At 37.3% G+C, this 27,723-nt stretch overlaps 1 protein-coding gene across 1 annotated transcript in view; it reads right to left on the bottom strand.

The window, feature by feature from the left end:
* Wdr7 (WD repeat domain 7) overlaps positions 1-27,723 on the bottom strand; it is a 322,806-nt gene that overhangs the window by 73,388 nt on the left and 221,695 nt on the right. Inside the window, 7 exon segments of the mRNA XM_047526338.1 lie at positions 8,150-8,188; positions 8,190-8,236; positions 8,841-8,899; positions 8,902-8,937; positions 8,940-8,982; positions 11,038-11,155; positions 22,406-22,592. Of these exon segments, the coding sequence (XP_047382294.1) occupies positions 8,150-8,188; positions 8,190-8,236; positions 8,841-8,899; positions 8,902-8,937; positions 8,940-8,982; positions 11,038-11,155; positions 22,406-22,592 (529 nt within the window).

Here is a 27,723-nt window from a genome sequence, read left to right as displayed (position 1 = left end):
AGAGAGGATGGAACGAGAGAGGAAGAGCCTGGACTTGGACCTATCAATAGTCATTTTCTGATGGGTAGGCACAACTCGGTGTGTCCCCTGACATGCACATGCCTGGGTGGGGGTGCCCACCTCACCCTGCAGAACACACAGCAGGTGTGAGATCTGTTCAGTAGAGCTGAGTTTCACATTGGTCTGACTGTCAGCACAAAAAAGTCTTTGGTTAGCCTGTTCATAAAAGGAAGGATGGGAGTAGGTGATTTTACAAAAGGTCCTTTTCAGATCCAAAATTTGCAGATCCAACTTGCAATTCTATGAAAATAATGCAGCAAGGTTATTCTTTTTTTTCCTTTATTTTATTCATTTATTTATATGTGGGGCTGAGGATTGAACCCAGTGCCTCACACATGCTAGGCAAGCGCTCTACCACTGAGCTATGACCCCAGCCCAGCAAGGTTATTCTTTAGATGCAATAACTGGTGACTTCTATTAAAACAAATTAAGAACAAAACAAATGGAGCTAAAAGCTGGTATTATTATTCAACCACTGTTATCGAGTGCCTATGTTGAGAGTTCATATTTTCTAAACTAAAAATTGGGACAGCCTAAAAAAGGATTTCTTTTGCACTTGTGAATTTATTTGTCAAGTCTTTAAAAAGCATAAAAATTAAATCACTTTAAGTTACACATCAAATAAATTGCCTCAACCTAAAACAACATGAGTATTAGGCATAGGGACCAAGGGAATCCTGGGGCATATGATCTTCGGCCAGATGGAGGCCTCTACAAGTTGCTATAGGGCACTGGGAAAGAAATGAAACCAAAGTCTTCTTCCTCAAACTACTTATAATGTATGACTCTGCAATCCTAAGTGACTCGAAGTCACAAATATGAGCTTATTTAAATGTAATCTTATTTTCCCATTAATTTGTACTTCATTTTAAAAATCCTTAATCCTTTTTCTGGTTGTGCATTATTCCACTACCAGTCCTGAAGAACATAATAAAAAAGTCTTAAACTTTTATGTCACACTGGCAGAAGTATTTTGTTTCTCTTTCCCTCTCTCTCCCTCTTTCTCTCTCTCCTTCCCTCTCCTTTCTTTTTTGGTGCAGGGATCAAACCCAGGGTACTATGCATGCTACGCATGTTCTCTCCCACTAAGCAACGTTCCCAAACCCTATCTTCATTGCTAATGAAAAGTAGTTTACAAGACCTTAAATCTCTATATTCTGTCCTCAGTAAAGAATACTTTTGCAACATGAATACTACGCACTCCTTTGGAATCTGTGTGTGCTGTGAGTACTTTCATGTAGGTATCATCTGCGTAAAGTATGCCAAAAGTGCAGTCACATACATTTCATGTGTCAGGCTACCGAATCAAAAAAGAGTGGCAAAAAGTGAGCCAGTGTCGGTATAACGACCAAGAGGGGAACAAACATCAAACTGAGTCAAGGATGGCATGCTGGATGATCTGCTGGGTGACAAGCTTCACAAGGGGACTCAAGTTCAGAAACCTAGCAACACTTAACCAATTTTAACAACAAACTCTGATGAAACTCCAGTGATGTTTCTCCTTCAAGCCTTGAAGAGTTCATTCTACTGTCTTATTGTCTAGGGTATTTTTAACTGAGGATGCTGTATTATTTATATTCCAGGCAATTAAATGTGTATTACTCAGAACCCTCTGTCATTCTGTCTCTATAGTAATTATCTAGAGTACTTGGTGATGTCTTCTGAAGATCATCTCAGAGACTGATGAAGGTAAAGCAAAGGCCAATGAGGTGTCAAAGAATCTACAGGAAGTCGTTTCTGACATGCCATATCTGTGTTCTAAAAAGGATGCAGTTTAATTCCTGTATAATAATAAAGTCTTATTTGTGATGGTGATGAAAAATCTGACAGTAGAACTATTTTGTATAATTTTGCTTTGAAAGATATGCATGCAATATTCTCTCAAGGGCAGTGAAATCTAAGTTATTTTCTTACATTATTAATAGGTGCCACTAAGTTATTAATAATATCCCTAGAACTAAAATGTGAATTATTAGGAAATATTTAAGACTGTGACTATAAAGTTTATACAGTAGTTAGTTTTATGTGATTTTTATATCTTTTATTGGGTGATATATTATAGAAAAATATCTACAGTTATATAAACTATTCCAGGAAGAGCTAGAATTTTTCAGTTATTACAGAAAGTTTATATTTTTAGAAAATAACCATAACTGATATTATGTTTATAATGACTACTTTTCATTTCATGGCTTTTGAAATAAAATTAAAACTGTATATTTCACATGTACATATTCAAAATACACATACGTCACATATACATACCTCATAAGGAACTTATGGAAATTTACAGAATAAAATAGAGTAAAAAGTAAAGGAAAATAGGAGTGGAAATATTATGAGGTATATAGTATGGGAGATTTAAACCATAATGTACTAAAATTAAGCAGAGAATTTGCCTAATGTCTAAAGAAAAAATTTTAAATTAATATTGATTATATGGAAAACAAAAACCCAGAAAACAATCTAGGTTACTTGGGACAAAATAAACAGAAAATGGCGGTCATCAGATTTAATAGAGATATCTAAAGCCTTCATAGGACAGTCAACAATGTATTAACAGCCCCACACTCTGCAGGCTGGTGGCTTTCTCTGCTCTCCTGCAAGGTGCCCAGTGCAAACTGCAGGCATAATCTGAATGGACACGCGGGGAGGTAACTGGAGGAAATCAGTCAATCTGGGCAAAACATGCAGCTGTCTGCTGGTTTAACTCTATCTAGGGATATAAAGTAGACTATTAAGAGGAATAAGCAGAGTATATATATTTTAAAGTCCCCAGCAGAACTTCTGCAGTACTAAGGGCAAGTCTTAAAAACCAAGAATACCTGGCTGGAATTACATGAGCTGAAGGGATTCAGAGTATGTTCAATATATAAATGAAAAGCATTCCAGGGTCCAAAGTGTGACATAAGAGAACATGGTCACAAAGAACAGTGACGGGAGTTTTGTTTTTCTTGATTTTGGATTGCTAGAGTGCTTGTTTTTAAACTTTAGTGTGTCTCAGAATTACCACTGAGGCTGCTAAGTGCAGTTTCCCAGGCCTCAGGATAGTTTGATGCAGGGGCCCTCAGTGCAGCCTAAAAACAGGTCATTCTCTTGCAAGTGGTCTGGGAATAATAATCCAAGATCATTATTTCCCATAGTGTCTAATGGGAAGCAATTTCTCATAATATTTTTAAATTTTACCTTGCTATGTGTGTCCTCAGTTTATCAAATAAGAGACAGTAAATGTACTTTAATACCTAGCTCCTTTCTATCATGTTCTTGAGAATCACAGAATCTCTACCTATCAATGACACATTTAATGTCTTCTTTATATGAACCTACAATTTCACATTGATCTTACTTCTACAAAAGTTACATTTCTCTTGAGCAACTGTTCACTTTCTGTCATATCAACAGTGTGACTCATTTCTGTTCTGCTTTATACACTGGCTCCTCCTAGGTTTAAAGACAAGTGTGGAGGTTCAGATTTGGCAAATACATGGGCCTTCTAACCTCATATTGGTCTCATCTTTCCTTTCTATTCTTCTGTCCCTTGCTTCCATTTCCTCTATTTTATATTAACTTTCAAAGTTAAAAAGTTTGTGGAATAAGGCAAGTGGCTGGGGTACAAATATATGCATGTAAGTATGTATGTATGCACACATGGATAGAGTCACACATATGTACATATGTACTTTCAGACTAAAAGTTGGACAGCCAAAGCAACAGACTATAAATAAGGTTTAGATTTTATCTTGGAGTTGAAACTTTATTAGTCACTTGACTAATACATATCAAAATCTAATTTTCGCCCAAATTTTAAATCTATAAAATGCCCTTCTTAAAAATTTTGAGAATAGGAGAATGTTTTGAGAAACATTTAGTAACCTATGAAGTGCTATATAATGAAAAAGACAATTGTATTTTTTTATTAATTATGCATTGCTACCTGTTTTAACATCAGCAAGTGAGTTTCGGTCAGTGATGCAGAAATAATGTCTAACAAATTGTACTGGCATGTATTATAATCCGTTTCTGTTTTCAAACAAATGATATTACTAGAAGTTTTAATAATTATCAGAAAAGTTATTATATGAACGAAATTTTAGAAACTAAACTTTTTATATCAATCCTTTCAATTAACTAACAATTTATAGCTTTAAATACATTTTGAATGAAGATGTTGATGAACAAAATTTCAGTTAACAATATGACTGGGTGAAGAATGCACAACCCATTAAATCACATAGTCAGTCTTTACATAGTAATTAATAAACTAGAGATTTTTCAGAATAACAATAAAATGGAAATCTGAGAATTAACTATTAAAACAAAGAAAATCATAAAGAAACCACCTCACTTAAGTTTTAAAATCCTGAACCTGAAACTATAAATCTAGATGCACATCAAAATCACAAGCCCACAGTAAAGATTAAAAAAAAAAAAAAAAAAAAAAAAAAAAAAGAAAATAAAGAAAACCCAGCTAAGTATTATTTAGTCTGATTTTATTTCATTTTGGGACTCAGATAAAAAGTTAGTTAACATTCTATTTTTAAGTATCTAGTGACTTCAGGACACTACATTATCTCTTAATTGAATTAATACAACTTCAGTTGTGAAGATCACATTTATAACATTGACTAAAATTATTCAATTTTCCATAGATGTGAAGGTAATAATGTGATATCATGATATTTATTTATTTATTTTGGTTCTTGTCCATGGTTCTCGGCTCATAACTCCCTCTCCTAAGTGGGTCATAAAAATATCTAATCTTCCTCTTCCTTTCTATTTGGAATTGGCCAAAAATAAAACTTCTGACCCCACCTTGTCTGATAGTGGGTCATAAGGCCTCCCTTATTCCAGAGGGGGTCCTATTCCACACCATGAGGAATGAATGTTGCTCAGAGAGGCTAACAAGAATCTGAATAGACAGGACTTGCTGGATTTCCCTGCCCAGTCTATTAACAATCAGGAATGGAAGCTTCACACCCCTTCTTCCATACCTTGCCCTATGCATCTCTTCATCTGTATCCTTTTGGAATAGCCTTTATGTTAAACTGTTAAACATATAAGTATTTTCCTGAGTTTCTGTGAGCTGCTTGAACAAATTATCAAATCAAAGGAAGGAACTATGGAAACCCCAATTTACAGTCAGTTGATCAGAAGCACAGGTAAAACAATCCAGGGCTCATGACTGGCATCTAAAGGGTGAGTAGAGGGATGTTTTGGGGATTGAGTCTTCAACCTCTAGGATTTGACACTATCTCCATGTACAGTTAAAACTGAATTGAATTAGAGGACACCCAGAACTGCTTGCCTGCAGGTGGGGAGAAATCTCCACACATTACAGGGTCACAGAAGTCCCATGTGTTGACTGTGGCTTGAGAGCAGAGGAAAACAGACATTTTGTTTTTCTGACATTCAAAGATATTGTCATCATGTAATTTTTATACATACAAAATATTATCAACTGATTTTATATACATTTTGGCTTTTCAAATTATATTAAGATAGAGAAACCCACAGGAAACTAATATTTTCTGAACATCTAAAAGCATTCTGCCAGGTACTTTCACAAATGTCACTCATCTAAAAACAGCACTAACACCATTTTTGATCTCTCAACCACAGCAACTGAATAGCAGCATACAGTATTATAGAAACAAGTCTAAGCTAAGACCCACAGCGCCTTTATGAAAGGGTAAAAGAAAGGAAAAGGAGGGGGGATACAAAACCATACCGAGGTTTTAAAAACAAATGTATGGCCTGTATGGTTTTTCAATTCACAGCCTTAATAATATCTAACACAATTACTGTTATAAATCTGATCTTTTACAAGCTTATATCCAGTCAACTATGTTTGGTAAAAGGATTATACATTTTTGTTTAAAACTTTCCTGACTTCTTATTATCTATCAGATACCAATCAAGCTCCTTTGTACGAAATTCAAAGTTCTATAGTTGGGCACTAAACCTGACTTCCATCCTCTACCTACCTTCTAGATGCCCTACCACAGGGCATTTCCTGAACTCTCTGTACACTTTTGTGTCTCCCAACGTTTGCTGGTCTGGTTCTCCCTGCAGTCCAAGAAGACAGACTCCTGCCTACTCTGCAAAATCCACCTCATCAAACTCTGCTCTGAAGCTTTCCCAGAACCCACCACACTCCCGCTACAGTCATCACCCCAATTCCCTCAGAGGACACATCCCTTTTTCCATTTGGCAACTGCTTTTATTATAGCCTTTCTCACAGATATTATTTTGTTTGTCTTCTCCTCTATGAAACTTTCTCAGCTTTCCCATGTGCCGAGTTAGGCACTCCTTTATTGCCCAACTCAGTTCCTGGCAGATACTCTACTCTAGCATATAGCCCAGAACCTAAAACCATCCGTCTATATAATTACCTCCCTAGTAGACCCTATGGCCCTTGAAGATATCATCTGAATCACCATTGCTTATGCGGGGCCTAGCTAGCACGTGATACACAGTAGGTAGTCAATAAATGTCATTAATTAATAAACAAAAGACAATTGCTTTCTGACAAATTGGAAACCACGCATGTACTTAGCATTAGCTTAGATACATGCCTCCGCAGCATTCCAGCAGGATCCTTCCTTCTCCATTAACAGACAAGAGCCAACAAAAGTGGCTATGCAGCACATGAGGATGCCGCTTGGGGAAGAGGCAGGTTGGCTGCCCAGGGGAACGACGGGCCCTTTAAACACCATGCCATTTACTCACCTTAACCCCAGGAGGCTTATTTACATAGTAGCTGCTGCTACAAGAAACACTGTTAACATTCAGTGAGGTGGCCCTAATCCAACTGTTCCTCAACATCTCCTCTAAGTGACAGACAAACGTACATTTCCACTTAGACATTTCTTCAGAGAATAATCAACTGGGAAAATAACAGCTGTATGTATTCTTAAAAATCAATCACACAAAAGATTTCAAAATGTTTTAAACAAGAACATAATCCAGAATTAATTGCAAAAAATTTACTGTATTCTAATCTGTCTAATCTATATCATAAGAAAATTTTCATCTGTACACATGTATGCTACAACATAATTTTTTTAAAAATCTGTGTTTGTGTTTTAACTTTTAGGTGGTAGAAAAGTCAGAAACTGCAAAATAAAGAGACTTAGATAAAATGGTCTACTGCAAACATAGAAAAATATATGGGAAGGTTTATGGAGTACAATCAATTCAGCAAACACTTGCTGAAATACCAAGAAATACACAAGACAGAAAGTGGTACCATATAATGTTACTGTTCTCAGGAAACTATCATCTGCAACAAAACTTTACACTACAAAGCAGCTAGCAAATGTAAGAAAGGGTATCAATAAACTTGTTATGAAAAGAAAATGTCATGTAACTACTAGTAACAGGTGGTCCTGTTTTCTACAAAAACATTTATTTTCAACAGATTTAAATACTGCTTCTGCTGCTTACATGAAGGTAAAAAAAATTTAAACAAAATGTGTCTCAAACTATAAAACATTTTGAGATCCACACTTAAAAAAATGTCACTACATTTTGACACTAAAACAATCATTTCATAACAATTAAATGATACATAAAATATATGTAATACTTAGAGTTACACTTAACATAGTTAACACTGTTTAGAAAGTTTTATTGTTTTCTCATAAGGAAAACACCTAAATTAATCGGATACAATGTAAATATTGACCATTATATTAAATAAAATTCACCAGTGAAAAGGTGACATATTTCTTTTGGGCTGAAAGTACAGCTTCTTCCCTAATGGCAGAAACGTCCTGACCCTATTTTGTAATGATACAACACACTGGAGTAATGGATGGAAGAATACAGACTCATTCGGGCATGCCATCTCTCGTTCACCTATTACGTGTGAGCAAAATATCTTCTCCACCCAATTTCATATAGCTGGTTCTACTATATTTGCATTTTTGTCTAAAGCTATCTAAATCATTGTAGAAGGTAAGCAGATATTAATTAATGATTGGCTTCTAAGGGTAAGACCTCCAATTCACCTCTGTAAACAGTCCTACTAAATTTTATTTTTGTACTGGAAAATTACTTATTTTGCATCCTACCAAAGGCATATTACCTGCAGATAGCTGGAAAACACTCTTGAAGACCTTTCTTTTACTAAAGATCCTTCCAGGCAGTACATAATGATGTCCATAACCTTTAGAGGAAAAGGAACAGATCAAAATTAACTTTAGGGGCTTAATTTTCAAAATGTTAAAGATTACATTAGGGCCCCATTTGCCCATGAAAATTCTAAATAGTTTGATTTTAGTAATTACTTTAAAACAAAAGTAGTTACTTTTAAACATTCATATACTACAAGCTATCCTTTGTCTTACTGTGATAAAAATTTAAAGACAGTGAAGTAAACAGAATAGATTTATTAACTTTGAAGGTCAACTCATGTTTATGTACAAGTTAGATAGCTTTCATTCAAGCACATTATACAAACTTGCTTTAATAAGGTCAAGGAGAATTTATGTAACCTTTAAAAAAATTACTACAGACCAATTCCATGTGAGTGGGAAACGGACATGCACTCATTTTGATTTTTGAGGAAATTTAATTAAGGCCTCTAGAAATGTCACAAAAGTTAATTCATTTTAGTTATCTCCTCTCTGTCTCGCCTCCCCTACCCTGCCCCCACAATCTTTTCTCTCTTTACTTTAGAGATTCTGGAAACAAAGGTACCAAAGTGTATTAATACGCTGGAATATTTAATTTAGGATATTGTCATATCACTTAAAACAGGACAGTTCTTACCTCCACAAGAGATCCACAACATCTGTAGGCATCTTTTCGATGAGAATTTCAATGACTCTCAGATTTCCCCTTTAGCTCGCGCAAGGGTTGTAGTGTGCATATCTGCTGTGATTGGGTATTTGCTGCAAGAGCTGTATGTCTGTGTACCTATAAAAATATTTCCATGCTGTAAATATAACAATATAGTTTTGCATTTCTGACTTATTTTTCACTTACTAATACTACAGAGACAAAAAAAAGTCCACAAAAGCAAATCATGGGATGCTTCAGGAAATACTTCTGATCACAAATAAATATTCAGTATAATAATTCAATAAATATTGTTTAATAAAATTCAATATGTTCTTGAGTACTATTTGAGATATAAGTACAATATTACTATGACATTTAAGAAAAAAGACTGAAGATTGAATATTTATGGATTTAGTATATTTGGTACTGAAGTATACAGTGTAGTTCCCAAATACCCAGAAGGATAAGATATGATCCTTGATCTCAAGTAGTAATGGTAAATAATATTTATATAACACTGTGTCCCAGACACTATTTTACGTGCTTCATCATCAAATTGGGAAATCAAAACGAACAAAGCAAATAACATATCCAAGGGTGATTTTTCCCATACAAATTGTAAGTTATCCAGTCCAGAGGAGACATAACATTAACAGGTTCTGAACTAACCCTAGACTATCCATGTAGCAGTGAGTACAGGGACAGGGTAGGGGGCAGTATTAATGAGAAAAACTTAATATTTTACTTGAATAAGCTATGAATAAAAAGTGAAGTGGAAAACTTGGTTTTAAAAGGTAATCAATGTAGACTGTTACATCAAAATATTTTAAAATCTTTCCAATCAAAAGTAGAAAAGAGGGAATACAAAGCATGGGTATTCTAACAGTTCAATTAACAAGAGTCATAAGTATATGGTACAAATTAAGTTTGAATCCACAATTAATATAAGGACCTGTCAGATTAATGTAAAGCTTATTCAATATAACTACCTATGTGTACTCCATGAATAGGAAAAACTGTAAAAGATTTTCAACGCTAATAAAACTCTTTATTTGGGCTGAGGTTGTAGCTCAGAGGTAGCGTGCACTGAGTTCAATTCTTAGCACTGTATATAAATAAATAAAAATAAAGGTCCATCAACAACTAACAAAAAATTTTTAAAAACTATTTATATATACATACATTATAAATATTTTGTTCCAAATATATACATATGTGTAATTTAAATGTAGTGGACCCTTACTATAACACTATGTACTTTCAGAAAAACATATACTTGTAGTCCATAAATTTATTTTTGATGTGAATTTATAGTTCCACTGCCTCATAATCACCTATACAAATTGCTATTAGGACCTTCTTTCCTCCCTTCTAGCTACCTTTACATCACAAATACCTACAGCATGCCTATTAAGGATTGCTGTGGGGCAGACACAGGCCCAATGGGTCTCAGGTTATCAGAGTAGACTCAGGTATTTATTCCATATTTTAAAAATTCATCATAGCTACAGGAAAAATAACTCAGAAAGAGTCCATGCCCTATGGACACCCCGTCTGCACATTATTCATGTGGAAATGGAACAAACCTTTAAAAAAATTTAGGAGCTTATCATCCTTTCCTTTTTCTCCCCATCACTAAGACCTACAGGAAAGATCCTATAATTGGTTCATTGTTCTTTACTAGTTTTTCAGTTAGATGTGGGCAATTAGTTAGAACACTAAGAATGTGGGAATCAATCGGCATTCAAGTCTTTATCTGTGACATGTAATAGGAAAAACAATTAGCACGTTTATGACTTACATTTTTTGTTTACAGTTGGAGAACCAGTGCTAAAAAAGAAGTTTAGTTTGATTACAAGTAGGTACTTACACTTGAAAAATGTGAATACCTTTAATAGGCTTTAATTTGCATATCCCTGCTATATTTCAGATTGAAAAACTATTGTCAAATATTTGCAAGTGAATTAGCTTTGAGAACAGAAGTGAATACTACAGCACAAGTAATGAATGCACAGCTGTGGAATTCTGAGTGCATGCACAAACACGCATGTATTCATTTCAGTACTAATCATTAACTTGCTTTGTTTTAGAACAAGCTGGAAGGATTATTTGCGGGTACCAATCCTCAGTTTACAGTGTCAGATAATTCCTCTAAATGGGAAGCTGCAGCACACTGTGGACTCCCCTCACCTCTTTGGCTATAGTGGTGATGAAGGCGGGTGGTCTGGCAGTGGCAATGAGAGAGAGGGCATGCCTTGCAGAGCGGGCGGAGTCAGCTGCTGGGCTCAGAGGCAGCCCCATTGTGATGCTAAACAGGGATCAGAAAAAAGGAAAAAAGAAAAGAAGCATTAGAAATATAGAGTGAAAAGATTAGACACAGCTTATAATGTCAGTTCAAGGTCAATGGGAGCACTCAAACAGTTAGAATATAATGGACTTGCAACAATGAGCAGTGATTAGGAGTCAGGGTGTTCTGGCATCAATACAAAATCGAATAATTAACCGTGAAGATTGAAAACAGTATGCGCATCTGTCCAAAGTGTTAAAAAATGCCTTGTTAACAAATTATCAAGAACTAGTACTGAATACATATCACAAAGCTCAAAAAAAAGGCAAGAATGAATATCAAGTTGGGTATTTTCAAATTTTGGCCTAAAACAAAGTTAAAGGTGATAATTTATTTATAAGATCAAGTTAAAAGACTATTTTAGGCTGCATCTGTGACAGGAAGCAAAGTTCATTCTTATCTAGAAATTCAGAAGAACTGAGAATGACAAAATTACCTTTAGTTTGTGTTTATTCTTAGTTTGAAATAGCCTTAGTACTACTGTTTACCCCACACTTAGTACTTTTAGAACCAGTCTACTAATTGGCGTGCTCTGATGACAGTTTCTTTAGTACTGATGTAAAAATTAAATTAACTGATACTAATTCTCCTTATACAAGAACAGATGACATGACACTGTCCAGGCTACTTATAACACTTTGTTTTCAATGAAATAAACCCTTCCAAACTGAGGGTGCAAGGTTCTTGGTGGATAGGATGCCGTATTCGTTTCCCACTTGAAAGGTAACAATGATAGTCTTACTTCCAAGCATACTTCATATTACATATAAACCACTGTGAAAAGTATTAAGACTTTAAAGTAAAATGTGGCATGTGATCAGGATATTAACTGTTAAGGACAGGAGTTTTGTTAATATGAGTCAGTTATAGTTTCTCTAGCTAAATAGTTTTCATATTTAAATATGCATATGAAGATGCATCTTAATGCATCCTACTCCAATTATATGTCTTTGTGCTTCATGCATCAGCTGGATTATGTTTACTAAATAGTCTCAGCAAGTTTATAAGTGTCCCTATCTTTGAGCTTTTATTTGTAAATAAAGATAACATAGGCATTGTCATCACTGTTAAAGAGCTAAATTAATCCTAGAAAATTCTGCTGATAATTTTTTCATAACTGTTATACAGCTTAAATCTTTGATAATATGTAACTGTCTTTCATCTTGTTTTCCAAATGAAGATAAATGCAAAGCAGGAATTCAGGGAGGAGTCTTTCTTTGATATTTACCAAGAAAAGAAAAATGTGAGCTGAGAGAATGCACACACATACACACACACATACACATACGCATGCACATACATGTGCACACAAACTGAATAACAAATAAATGGGTTATACTTGCTCCCCCAAAAGCCTTGTGCCCTTGGGTCCCAGCAGGGCTGAAAGAGGTGTTCAGCAGGATGGGCAGTTAGCCAATTTCTTTTTTTGGATTAAACTTTACTATTGAAAATTCAGCAAAGGAAATGTGTACTATGCGGGTGAGTAGTGCTTGGGCCAAAATGCTTAATAATTACTATCCATATTTTAGGTTGTTTAAAAACTCGAAAACTAAATTTTTAGTTATCCTATGATGTTCTCTTTCTTTAATCAATTGGATAAAGATGGGCTGGTTATATTTGAAAGGCTGAGACAAACCAAAATGGTATGTCAACTGAATAATTCTGAACAAATTCAAATAAAATTCTGTAAGATTGAGAAAAATCACAAAATGCTGGAGTTGGAAAAGATTACTCAGACAATATCCCAACAAGCGGTCGGTCAGGGAAAAGGAATGCCTATCTCTTGTGCATCCCAACCCACATCTGAAAGGCATGATGTGGAAGAAAAAGAACTTGACAGAGAAACTAGGGTCTAGGACTGAAACCAGGCTTGCTTGTGCTATTTCATGACCTTTTGTAGTTGTCCTAGAATGTCCATAGGACATAGTTGATAAAGTCACTTTACAAATGAGAAATCAGGTCCAGAGAAGTTAAATGAGAAACCAAGGCAGTAGTATACTATGTTCCTCGCTTATCTATTATTTTGTATTCCCTTTCCAAAAATATTAAATGGAAAATTCCAAAGGTAATTAATGAGTTTTAAATTGCATGACATTCTGAACAGCTTGATGAAATCTCACACTTTCCTATTACATCTTGCCCAGGATGTGAATTATCCCTCTGTCCAGAGCATCCATGTAATATATGCTACCTACCCATTAGTAGTCACATTGGTTATCAGTGTCATCATGTGGCAGTGCTTATGTTCAGATAATCCTTTCATAGTAGCTGAAAGCTAAGTCACAGTGCCTCCATCATTCACCTCAATCCACTTTTCACATAGGCACTGCATTACAAGAGTACAGTCCAATAAGACATTTTGAGAGTCCACATTCACATAACTTTTATTTCAGCATATTGTTATAATTGTTCTATTTTATTATCAGCTATTGCTTTTAATCTCACTGTGCCTAATTTATAATTTAAACTTTATCACAGGAATGTATATATAAAAAACAGCATGTACAGGGTTTGGAACCACTCTTTAGGCATTAACTAGAGGACTTGGAACATATCCTGTGCAGATAAGGGGGGATTAATGCAATGTCTTTCAGGATAGCTGACCTTTGGAAGGGCACAACGATACTATGGTCGATTGGATTGATGGGTTGGTAACACGACTGAACTCAGCAGCTTTAGATGAATAGTTAAGTTGCATCCCTGAGAGGTGTCTAGTGATATGTTAATACTTGGGACTTCAGCTGTTTTATTCAATATCAACAGTGGTTTGAATGAAGATACAGGATGTACTCTTATCCGTGGTGTGGACATAAAGTTGTAAAGGAAAACAATCACATTAAGTAACAGAACTGGGATATACAAAGTCCTCAAAAAGTCAAATTCAGTTGAATAAGAAGTCTTATGTGAGGATACAAAAATGATAGAATCTGTAGGTGTAGACTAGGTAATACACTACTATTCTGAGCTTGTGAACTGCTGAGGGTCGTAACTGAAACATAATACATATGTTGCCAGAAGCGATGGCACATGCCTGAAATCCCAGTGACTCAGGAGGCCGAGGCAGGGGGATCCAGAGTTCAAAGCCAGCCTCAGCAAAACTCAATGAGACCCTATCTCTAAATGAAATACAAAGTAGGGCTGGGGATGTGCTTAGTGGTTAAGTGCCCTGAGCTCAATCCCTGGTACCAAAAAAACAAAAAACAAGAAACAAAAAACAAACAAACAAAAAAAACTTCGTGATATGGCTGTGGAAAGAGCTAGTTTATATGCAAGAATAAAATTATGGGGAGAGGGTCATTCCTGCTGTATACTTCGTGGCCTATCTACCCTCCTCTAGCTCCCTAGGTGCTAAGAGAAAGGGGTGGCTTCTGTGAGATAAGAGTTAGAGAATACTTGTAGAGTCCAGAGAAGTTCCTGATCTGTGTAGCTAGAAACCAGAGTTCTATACACTTAGAGAGGATCTAAGAAACTCACCACCCGTTGCTAAGTCTACCACTTCTCTGTCTTTGCATAGAGGACAAATGTTTAGTGGGAAGGGGAGATAGAGAGGGAGGGAGGGGCAGAAAGCAAGCATGGGAGCACCTGTATCATATGGACAACAGAACGCTGCTTCTGAGCAAAGAGGTCTCCTAAACAGAAGTGAAGGAAAAATGAGTCCACTAATGGTAGGTCACTGGCTTCAAATGAAAGGCCTAGCTGCAGACTGCCTTCTATCTCAGCAAAGGACCTTTGAATTGGGGGAATCAGTAAACTTCTTATGGTAAAAGGGGGGTAAATTTCACGGTGGAGTGGCAGGATCTGGATGATAAGCTATAAAGCACTACAGGAGGCAGGGAACCAAAGGCATGTGAACACGGTGCCACTGAGTTCAGGGGAAGCTGGGAAACTCACCTGGAGAGGCATCAAGGTGTGTACTTGAGCTACTTCCTCCGTCAGCACTTGGCCGCCTGAGCACAGGATGTGTAAAGGTCTACTGTGATGACGCCATGGTGCTGCAGTGACCTTGAGGGCACCCACAGTGCAAAAGTGGGAGGGGCCGTGAGTATGAGAGCTGACAGGCTGCCAAGGCCCAGGAAGGAAGAGAAAGCTGCGTCTCTCCTCTACTCAACAGAGCCTCAACTTTATTTCATGGTTTCCCTGCTTTAAAAATCTTCAGTTGCTTCCCATTACTCTAAGAAAAATCCGAACTCCTTGGCTTGAATTTTGAAAAATCCTAAACTCTTAGGCCTTTCAAAATCTAGTTCATTAATTTTTAACTCAATCTTCTCAGTATCAGGCTAGTCTATTTCAAAGTTGGTCTTGAAAAAATTCTGTTCTTTTACTGACTCCAGGGTTTGCTAATACTGCTCCTCTGCCCCTCTCCCACTGGTGCACTCTCCTCCCTCCCTTCTGATCAATTCCTGGCTTCCCCACACAGTATTCTGCAATTGCTTCAGCATTCAGTGATTTCTACTGAAACGAACAACAACAACAAAGCCCGTTGTTTATTAGGGGCCCTTAGTTCCGAATCCCATCCTGCCAGGCCTTCAGAATTAGTCTTGTATTATGACTCTGTGCAGATTGTAAGCATGCTTTCTAATCCTGTGTATCCCCCCAAAGTGCCTAGTACAGCCCTTGGAAACAGAGGAAGCTCAATAGTTATGCACTAAATGAAGCCAGCTGGCAAATTTAGCAGGAGAAAAGAAAATCGCTTAAGCCAGTTATTGGACTGAATTGACCAGGCAATGAAGTCAAAGTAATTGATCTGGTAGTCCCAACAGACAAAGTCTAAATCTACACGTAGTCATCTTTAAAGTCAAGTCTGCACTGTGTGTGTGCTATATTTTAATGTGGGATTCTACCTGAATGAAGGGTCAGAGGATGAGAGGGTGGAAAGCAAGGGCTTTCTGTCTCGTTCTGGAATCTATGTGAACTAGGGAGCACACACTTTTCTTCTGATCCTGCTTATGTGGCTGTTACACAGATCATTTGTTTTGTAGGCTTATGCGATGGGCCTTTGGTTTTGGTTTTTATTCTTAAAAAATTGGACATGACAGACTATATTTGCTCAGCATTTCAGTGTACACATCCAATATGAAATACCAGAGATGATAGATATTATAAATAAAAAACATGAAATAGAAAGGAGTCCACTCAGGTTGAGCTCACTCTTCACATGACTGCTCATTAATCCTGTTCTGGGTTCATTCCATTGTGGTAAAAGCATTTGGAAAGTCACATGTAAGAACACTTCAGTCAAATGTCACCATCTAAAATTGTAAGACTTCACCATTTGTCAAACAAAGGAATAATATAAGGAAATATTCAGAGGGAAGAACACTTAAACATTCATCAAATAGCCTGCAAATCTTGCCCAGCCATACGGATAACTGAAAACACTCCCCACCAAAAACAAAGAAGACCAATGTTATCTGGACAATGCATACTTAATTACATAACATTTGGGATTTTTATCCTACCCCTTCTTGGTAAAACAGGTAAGTATATGTCCTCAACTTAATAAGGAATCTTCAATTCCTCAGTCAAGTTGGGCCTTAATTTCATAACTCATAGGTAGAATTCATTTCTTAAATCCAAAGGTAGAAATTCTTTCTCCTCCAAATGTCCATCTTTTAGATGTATTTATTGCAGTGCATGAGAGCTATGCTAACATGATTAACTTAAATGGCTTCCTCAGATTATAAATAAATCCCATGGGAACAAGAATAGTCTACCTGTTGAATCCTGAAGCATGCTAGCATTTGGATTCCTTTTTTCACACGTCACCCTCCAATTAAAAAAAAAAACATGGTTGAATTTGTGTTAAAAGATTGAATTATTCCCTTCAACTCTATACTGTTCAAAAGAAATCTTTCTAATGTATGGCACTTATCTGTATTCCAAAGCATGCGCGGTTTCTAGCAACTATGTCTCTCCCTTAACATTTGGTAAGCCATGACGATCCCATAAAAGCAATAGGTTTTCTGTCATTCACCAATGTCCTTCAGTTGTGACAGTATGCAATGAGAAACTGGCCCCTTAAACAACTGGGCCAGCACTGTTTCACTGTCCTCACTCACAATAAAAGCCCTACACCGTGAACTACGCAAATGGAGTCAAAATCACAGAGAACGAAGACAGACATAGCTGTAGATTTCCAAGGGCACAAGGATATTCTGCTCATTTATAAAGTAGAATTTTCTACTATTTCTAACATTTTATAATATGTACACAACCACTCAGATACAACAAATTTTGGATTTATAAAAACATACTACTGTATGTTTCTGTTTTTCTCAAAACTATGTTTTCAGTTAAGTGCAGCCTCATTTTCTACTAACCCATTCATCATGAATGGATAGTCCATCCTCACTCATTTAAAAAATCCCTCATATGAGATTTTACTTGTGATCATTTACATACAAAGGGTGGTATAAGCACATGGTACAAGAGTAACAAAATGGCAGGTGGGAGACCCGAGTGACAGTATAAGCTTTTAGGATACAAGTGTGACCTCAGACAAGTCACATAATCTTGCTGTACCTTCTTTTTACCTGACAGCATACTGAGGGTGTTGTAATCACGTGCTGTGGAAGGAGATTTAAATTTATAGAATACCATGGCTTTATTAAAAGTTTAATATATGCAAATCACTTGCCAGATGTTATGGATAAATAAGAATGAACATCTACTACAGGGCCCAAGCACCCAAGGAGTTTATTGGTATTCAAATAAGGTTTTTGATTTTTAGAAGACACAAAATCCTTGATGAAGACAATTTCATTAAATATATTAAATTCTGAAAGTACACTGAAAATTTTGACTTGACCAATTTTATATCCTTTGAATAAGCTGTTTTAATTCTGGGGGTGGTGTTGAGACTGACTGCAGGATATTTTAGTGCTATGAGCACTGGTGTTTAGAGTCAGTTGGACCTGGATTTGAACCCTGCAGTTTTCAGTGACTACGAAGTTACTGTGGAAAGAAGATGACTTTTCTCTCAGCTTCATTATTTTCCTCATGTGAAAATGGAGGTAACCCTATTTTCTTGAGCTTCTCTGTAACTAGATGAGCATGTTTGTGACTTACACAACACAGAAATCATGGGTAGCAAGTGTTCAGTATTGAGGACTATACCCAGAATCCCAGAACCCTTGCACGGCTAGGTACTATGTAGGTGCTAAAAGCAAAGAAAACTCTGTAACAATCTGCTTCTAAAGCAAATGCTCAAACCAATCCTTTCTCTGACCCTAATAATATTCAAAGACAACTGGGAAGGAGACTGTCAGTTTTAGACGGAAGCATCCCTCTAAAGTTTCTTTGGCAAGGAATTAATCAATCAAATTAGTGGAAAACAACACTTACTTTACTTGCTATGGTTTTAAGGAGCTGCTCATCAGCTTTGGGCATGCCTGTGCCTTCCTACCTCTCTTCTTTTGCACATCCTTCTTCCCCTGCCTCAGTCATAATCATTCAAATGAAAATTTCAAGCAGAACTTCTCATTGCATACCTTCTGGTTACCCAGCTATGATTCATTCCACCAGGCCCTGGATTCCATCCCTTCCACTCATATGGTTATCTTTGGACAGAACTTATCTCTTTTGCACCTTGGAGAAAGGATCTTTGATTCTACTTTATAGCTACAAATACCTAACATTGTCCCTTTCACATATTAGTTATGCAAAGAGTGCTTCCTTGATTAGTAAGCATTTAAATTCTGGCAAAATAGCTAAAAACATTAGAAAACAACTGTTGATGTTGTGATTTTAGGTGTAAAAATTTTAAGTTGGATATCCTTACCTGGGAGAGAGGTCGAAAGGAACCCTGCTGTGTTATGTGTTCTCCAGAATGGGCCCTGGGTTAGATGTCCCTCTCCCAAACCCATCCTCATAAACTCCCAAGAAGGGGAATGAAGAAGAAAACATTTGCTCCTTTTTTCTCTTTCCATAAATATGAACTGAAATTTAAAAGCAGCAGCCTACCACAGAAGCTTATTCATACAGCAAGCTTAACATCACAGACAGAAGTGAGGCAGCTGGGCATGGATATTGTGTACACAGTAAATCAGGCACAAAAAGGGGCAGCGTGGCAGGGCACCACGAGGGCAGGATGCACGCTTAGCCCGGTGCACGTCCTGCTCCACGGCTCCCCATCTCAGTCCTCCGCAGCCTCCGCAGCTGGTACCGAGTGTGTCATGGAAGTAACAGGCCATTTTCAATCTAAATCTTGTTATAGATTAATAAGCAAACATTTTCTTGCTTATTATGCAATTTATCATGATGAAAATTACATTGGACTCCTCAAGGCTACATGCTGATACATTCATTTATTCAGAGCTGTGTATAGAAAGTCATACTAATCTTCATGACAGGAAGGATGTAATAGCAAGATTTAAATTACCACTGAAAACTACAGCATTTGTGTCTGTAGACATATACATGCAGGTAAAATATAAGTGCATCTTTATTTTGCTGACATAAGCCTAATGTAAAATTATTTAAAAATGAAAATTGTACATACTAAATTAAGATAAAAACCTCTCACTTCTCCTTCCAGGTAACAAAAAAATGTACATACTATTGAAACTGTGTTTAGCTCAGATCTGAAAATAAGCTATGCAGGGCCAAGGAAAATTCTAGACAATCAGAACATGCCAAAGGCTTCTCAAAATAAACTGGAAGAGTGGAGGTCACTGGGGCCAGCGCTGTGGTCTTCCCAGAGGGCCTGTGTGGCAACTATGCCAGGGGGGAGACCAAGGGTTGTAGATATGTTCCAGAGTTTTGCACAAAGGTCAGATACGCTGCACTATTGGCACAAAGCATGGGTTCACACTCCCTTTCAATCTTTAAAGTCAACTGAGAATCATCCAGACTCCTGTACCCAGAAATAAACTGTCAACCATTCTTCCAAACTGCTCATTCTAGAAATGGGTTCAACGGCTCCCGATCTGTTGAACACTGGGTCCATACCACAGCTTCATCACTTATACTACCACCATACCATAGCATCCATTTAATCTCTCAAGATGAGTTAACTACTCTTCTAAGCACTCTGTAGATATAAACTCTTCTATCATCAATCTTATGAGAGAGGTACTTTAACCAGCTCCACCTAAAGGTGAAAATTAAAAAGCATGGCAGTATGATAGAAGGTAAAGAGGGAAGGCAGCTGCCTAAAATTGAAATCAATATCCTCCTCCTACCAGTCACTCTTGGAATATTGGGCAGGGAATGACCACTCTACAGACAAAGTCACAGCGTTCCATGCTAGCTGCCTTTGGTTGCTTATCTGGCCTACATTCTCTGAGCATAGAGCAGTCAGCAGAAAAACTACAGGCCCAAAGCATGCTGGCACCTAAGACATCTGTGGGGCAGAGAAAGGTAACCATGAAGATTACTCTAGTTTTTCAAAAAAGATTAATGATGACAAGAACGAAATGTCATTCACTGAGAAAATTAAAGAGGTGGTAACATTTTCATGAAGGGAGGGCACCATGGGGCAGTTCCAGAATTCCTACCACTTCATACCCACTAGAGTGACTACACTGTAAAGAAAAACATGTTGGTGAAGAGGAGGAGAAAATGGAACTCTTGTACAATGCTGGTGGGATGTCAATGTTGTCATCAATGTGAAAAACAGGCTGGTGGCTCTTCAAACAGTGAAATAGAATTATCATATAGCCCAGTGTTGCAGTTTGGATCTGGAATGTCCCCAAAAGCTCATGTGTTGAAAGCACGGTCCCAAGTGCAGTAAGGTTCAGAAGGAGGACTTGGTTAGGTGGTGAGGGCAGTAACCTCGTTGGTGGATTAATCCACTGAGAGCTGGCCTAGCTGGAGGAATTAGATCCTGGTGGCATGCCCTAGAAGGGTTTATCTCACCCCACCTTCTGCTTCCTGGCTGCCAAAAGCTGAGCAGCTTTCCTTCATTCCTCCTTTAAGTCATAATGTTTTTGCCTTGGATCTGGCCTACGATGGACTGACACCTGTGAAACCACGAGCCAAAAAAACTTTTCCTCCTCTAAGTTGTTTTTATCAGGCATTTCAGTCACAGCAACCAGAAGCTAACACTTAGTAATTCTCTTACAAATGAAAACAGGTGTTCAAAGAAATTCTTACATGTAAATGTTCACAACAACTCTATTTGCAATAGCCAAAAGGTAAAAATAAGCCATATGCCATGACAAACAAACATTAGGTGGTACAACTATAGATGGAATGTTACTCATTCATAAAGAAAAGAATAAGGTAATGATTCAAAAAGAAAAAGGTATTCATTCAAAAAGAAAAAGGTAATGATACATGCTACAACACAGATGGACTATGTAAATACTGTGCTAGTGAAAGAAGTCAGTCACAAAAGACCCTAGGTTGCATTTATGTGAAATGTCTAGAATAAACTAATTCATAGAAAGCAGAGTAGTGACTACCAGGGGCTGGTGGTAGGAGAATGGGGAAAGACTGCTTAATGAGCATGGGTGTCTACTTGGTATGACTTGGGAACAGTCTAGACCATGGTGATGTAAATGTACTTGATGGCAAATTTCAAGTTGTATACAATACACATATACACACAACCAAAAACAAATCAAACAAAAGAAAGAGAGAGGAAAAAACCCTCCCAGGCCTCAGGAGGCTGAGTTCTCAAGTCGACACTAATCTCCACCTCTACCAGAACTTTCACTCCATCACTCTGAGCACACCAGCTGTGTTCCCACTCATTCTGACAACCAGCTCCAATCATTTCCCACTTTGACTCTGCTCTGATCATTGCTTCCCTGGATCGCTGCAACCTCTTTATGTCTAGTCCTTTACTGGGTGCAAATGAAACTCCAATGAAGCTGATTTTAAAATTAACATGAGTGTGGAGGACTAATTCTTCAAACTGTTTGGCTATGTCTGAGTAAAGCATTTCTGATCAAGTATCAAGGGTGTATATCATTTTTCTTATAAACAATGTGTTTATGCTATTGTTAGCTAGGAATGTCTCCAGGTAAAATAAACAAAATTTGAAAACTATATTACAGATCAGTCACTAACTCAAGGCTAAATCTCAGTTGTATTAAATTGCAGAAACATGCTTCCTTTTCATTGTCAATATCCAAAATTGCATACATTCAGATAATGTCTATGAACACATATAATTTATGAAGGATAATTGATGACCTCCACCAAAATATCCCCCCAAACAACAATAAATTAAATTCACTGAATTCACTGGAATTCAGCACATACTTGGCAAGTTGTTTCTCTGCATCAGCACAGAGTTCCAGAAGTCCCATCAGAACAGCAGACACATCCATGTAAGGCTCCCAAACTGTGAATCCTCGCCCGATCAGGTCAATGGCTGTTCGACGGATAGTGCTGTGTGGAGGAAGTTTGGGGCTCGGCGGCTGTAGCAGAAGAAATGTCAAAGCCTTGCCTGAAATCACAAAATAAAATGCAGAGCAGTAAAGTAACTATATTTTTGTGATGTTTTCTTTGAAGCAAACTTTCAAAATATAAACCAGCTTTTTTTTAACCCAAACAGTTGTAAACAATAAAATTATAAGAGATTTTGAGCTTACAGTTTGTTCAGCTATATACTTTCAAAAGCTAAGACTAAAGTATTTAATTACATAATTATATGTAAATATGCATATGTAACTTCTAAATATTATGAGTGATCCTAAATTCCAAACAATGTTTCTTCTTACTCAGCATTCTGCAAAATGGAGATGGTTTCAAATAAGGTAATATGGTATGTCTTAACCTTCCTGATGCAGCTAATGCAGCTCATATGTAAACTGCTTCCCACCAGTTAACAACTTTCCTCTCATTATAGGCAATGAGGGGACAGGAATGGCAAAAGCAAGGTGTGAAGCTCAAAATGCTTCCCTCTTGGGAATCTGTTCCTCCACATTCTCCTGCTGAGTACCAATACAAGACAATGATATGAGCACACAGTAAGTTCTTCGTATAAGTTTACTAAACAAATTTTAAAATAGTACAATCACAATACTGCTCTAAATCTGATGAAATGACCTAGTTTTTTGCGGGGAGGGGAGGTACCAGGGATTGGACCTAGGGCGCTTAATCACTGAGCCACATCAGTCACACACCCCTTTTTTTGTATTTTATTTAGAGAGAGGGTCTTGTTGAGTTGCTGAAGCGGGCTTTGAACTCAGGGTCTTCCTGCCTTAGACTCCAGAGTCACTGGGATTATAGGCATGAGTCACTGCGCCCAGCCTTAGATTTTAATTGTATATTTTATGTTGAAGATTATGCTGACAGTTGACATTCAAAAAGAAAAAAAAAAAAAAAAAACTAGGGATTATGGAAAACAAAATGTAATTCAGAAGAGGCCTTTGTTTGTATTTTGAGGGTAAGAGAGAAAACTTCACAAATCAGGGAACATGACAGCATATTGAGGAAGGGAGCAGGGGCTTCAGACTGAAGAGAAGACAGCAAGATGGGTGAAGGGAGCATCCCTGTAGGGGGCTGGTGTAGGAGCTACTCACCCAGCCAGCTTCCTTCGCATCTGGTAAGCATTTGAAATATGGCAGGCAGCACTCATTATAACAACACGCTGAACTTGTATGTTTTCCAAACTAAGAATATGGCGTGTAAACTTTAGTTTGTCCAACAAATAACAGCATTTAATCGTTTATCTTGGAGTCAACAGGTAAGTGAGAAGGGGTAAAGTGGAGGTGAAAAGCAGGGAAGGGTACTATAAGGCCAAGAATCTACAGAGACATACTATCAATTGGTGGATTTGATTTTCTTCTCATAGAACCCTTTAAGAATCTACCAAAGCCATCAGTCCTTTTCCCAGGAAACTACTACATATATACATAGCCACCAAATTCCATACAAAATTTCAAGGAGGCCATGACCTTGGGTTAACAACTCAGGTACAGATAAAAGGTCTCTTTGAGGAAACATTTCAAAATTCATACTTTACATGTGTATCTATAACTTTTACACTCATTTTTAATCACATAAATGTCATATGCAAAGCCTCCTGTTTTGCTTTTGGATAAAAAGAATTAAAAAACTCCTTTAAAAAGAAGTGAATCACTGTTCTCATTTTTCTTCCAGTTCTTTCTTGTATGCTCCTCACCTTTTGATATTTTAAAACATGAGCATTTCTGTGCCTTTCCCCTTTTCTCAGTAAGCCTGTCACCTCCATGAGAGTAGGAACTGTGTTTCATGTAACTTTGTATCTCTAAGCCACCAAACCCTGTGTTTTGCATTCACTGTGGACTTAAAATAGAAAATAGATCCACTTGTCCTGTGTATTTCTAACGTGGCTCCCTGCCCCAGTTTGTCAGAATATTACAAAATGTCAAGAAATGTACCACTTTCCTGTTTATTTCCAGGAAGTTGTAAGAGCTACAGAGAAACCCCAACTGCTGTTCTCTACAGACATCCTGAAGCACCAGCAGCAATGGCTTCCAATCTAAGCGCTAGGGCTCCCTGGAGGAGTATTCTTAGTAAGTAATATGGCATAGGGGAAGTAAGGTTTCCTGAGTACAATGTTTTATAGCCTTTCAATCATCATTTTCCTTCACTGCACTCTACCATCTCAGTATTCATTACAGGTAGGAACATTCTGGCAATGCGAGGGACCTTGCTGGCTTCTAAGGGCCTCTGTGGTAGGAACTCTGGAGGCAGCTTCCTCACCACTCTGACAATTTTTTCCTGAGAGCCAAAATAAATAGTAAGTGGCTGACTTCTTGGTATTTTCCATCACTGTTCTGAGGAAATGGGAAGGACGGCCTAGGGGATGTGATCACTGGCCCTCTTATGAAATGACAAAAATGGGAATTCAGCAAGTGTCCTCCGGAAGACCCCTGGCCTTGCAGTGGCCCATTGGATTGCCTTGCTGCTCCCCTACACAGCATGACCCACGATGGGTGGTGAGGATCACGGCTCAGCTGGAAATATGGGATCTCAGGAGCACTGCTGCCCTTCCTTAAATCATTTTCTATTCCTCTCAATGATCTCATAAGCAAAATTCTCCTACAGCATCTCTCCTTCCGTAGTTCAAATTATAGTCTCCAGATAACATAAAGCAACGATCCTGACTGCTTTGGTGGGGCAGCTTTCACAGCTCACATAGGCCATGTGGAGGGCATCAAAGGAGAAGAGAGAAAAATGGTCAACTTCACACACAGATTTTACATCTAGAAGTAAGAGTATGCTTTTTTTTCTAACAAGCTAATTCAGAATTATGAAGATATACAAATGATAAAATTCCATATCTGTCTCTGATAACTTACTCTGTTATAAAAATTACAGAAGTTACAAAGGATTTTTTAGTTAGACCCTTTGCTTTGTTAGCCATGTTGATTTTCAGGATGCATGTGACTATGGCTGCCAGCAATAACAATGATATTCGAAGGAACAAATGAAGATGCCTGATTTCGTACTTCATCAGATATTCATGCTGATACTATGAAATTACCCCTTAAAATATGGTCATATGACACAGATCATAGGAGTTGGGAGACAGGATTCAAACTCTGACAAATTGACCTCAAACTTAATAATCTTATAACTTCATAAATGTAACGACCACAATAGATAGATGGATAGCGTGAGTGAGTAGAGGTCAACTTATTTTGTACTCTCTCTTTTGGGGTTTTCTAGCTTATAACTGCATCTCTGCAAGATGAACCAAAGTGATGTAAAAGCTAAAATAAAGATAATGATAGTATCCTGCCTAGTGATAGAAAGTTTCATGGCAGAATTTTATGCTTTAAAAATTTTGCAAATTTTTAAAAATATTTGCCACCCAATTAAGATTTTTTTTTTTTTATGTGTATGTGTGTTTTGTATTGGGGATTGAACCCAGGTCCTTACACTTACTAAACACATGCTCTACCACTGAGCTGAACTCCCACTCCCAGAAGTTGTCTATTTTAATTTGTATAAGGTGGATTCTAATTTTGTGCAAAAATACATATTTACTTATTTTATGTAAATTCTCCACTGTTCCATAGCATTTCCTTGAGTAAGCAAGGTAGAGAATGATGTTATCATCTGCCACCATGATTGAGCTCTTCCTAAAAGGCTCTCCTATGACAGCATCAAAACATTCAGGTGACTGGCCTGACATTCATTCAAGACTTTCCACAATTTGGTCCCAACCCATTCATTCATTGCATAATAGTTATTTATTGAATATTGTTATACTACACCAAATGCACAAAACAAAAGGGAGTAAGACAGTTTCTTAAAGAAATTAATTATAATTCAAAGACAGGGGAGTTAACAGACCATTTGAATATATTATGAACAATCTTATAATGTTTATAAGCATAAGTTCTTAAGAGAGAACTTAACAGAAGCACTTAGCTCCATGTTTAGGGGTACAAAAAGGCTTCGAGGGGAGGTAACCGCCATGCCCAAACCTGAAGAATAATCAGGAATTAGAAAAATAAAGGAGAGGAGAACAGAAAAGAATATTCTAGGCAGAGGGAATAGCATGTGGAAGAACAGGAAGTGGGAGAGAATGTGGCCAGATCAAAGGCTATACATATCAACATGGCTGAAAACTGTATATGGGGATTGGAAGTATAGGGCAAGGCAGAGAAGAGGGCAAGGGGGATTAAGTATAGCAGTAGGTATGAGGCAAAAAGTTACTAGAGTCATACTAAGGAGTTTGTTTACTGTAGGGATAACAGGAAACCATTGGAAAGTTTTAAGCAAACAGATGATTTTCATTGTAGATCAATACTTGAGTTATCTTGTGATTGGAAAGGCACAAGACCCAATTCCTTTTCAATTCTGATCTCATCCCTGGTGAAATGGGATTAATTGGAATAATAGAATTTCTGAATTAAAGGGACTTCAGAACGATCTGCTCTGTTTCTATGTTTTAGGAGAGAGAGCTGAGAACCACAGGAGGCAAATGGTGAGCTGCAGGCCCAATAAGGAGTCCAGTTTCTGTGGCCCAGACCATGTGCAATGACCAGTATGCATCTCTGAACACTCAAGCACATGGAGTCATGCTGAATTCATGATTCTGTACTCAACTACAGATTCAGAACTTCATCCTCTACAAGCTATGAAGTCTGTCTGCTCCTTCTGAATTGATTTTTGCTTCAGTTACCAGTGTCTCCCAAAAATGGAAGATTAAATCAATTACATGTTTTATCTTTTCTCACACAAAGAAGTTTTTGTCATTGGTCCAACAGCTAAAGACAAACACACCAGAGGCCCTATAATTGTCTTGGTTTTCACTTAGTTGCATTATGGCCACAAAACAACAAATTCCTTATCCAGCACAGCACCATTTTACAGACAGGAAGAGAAAGAAGGGTAAAGGAACAAAGGACATGTGCTAGTTAAGTACTGCTTTGAAGTCTGATTATACTTCCTTGGTCAGAATTATACAGTATTTCCTCAATTTCAAGGAAGGAGTTCATTAGTGGGGATATTGCTGAGATATTGTTCATGTGGAAGGGCAGAAACCTATGTAAGTTGCTGGCAATTTCTGAATTTCTGTCACATTTTTCCTGCTTATGTTAGAATAAAACACCTGCTTTTCGCTTTGCTTTGTGTGT

This window comes from Sciurus carolinensis, chromosome 15 (assembly GCF_902686445.1).
Source record: "Sciurus carolinensis chromosome 15, mSciCar1.2, whole genome shotgun sequence".
Taxonomy (NCBI): Eukaryota; Metazoa; Chordata; class Mammalia; order Rodentia; family Sciuridae; genus Sciurus; species Sciurus carolinensis.
The sequence above is the reverse complement of the archived record's forward strand: the minus strand, read 5'-3'. Positions and strand labels throughout refer to the sequence as shown.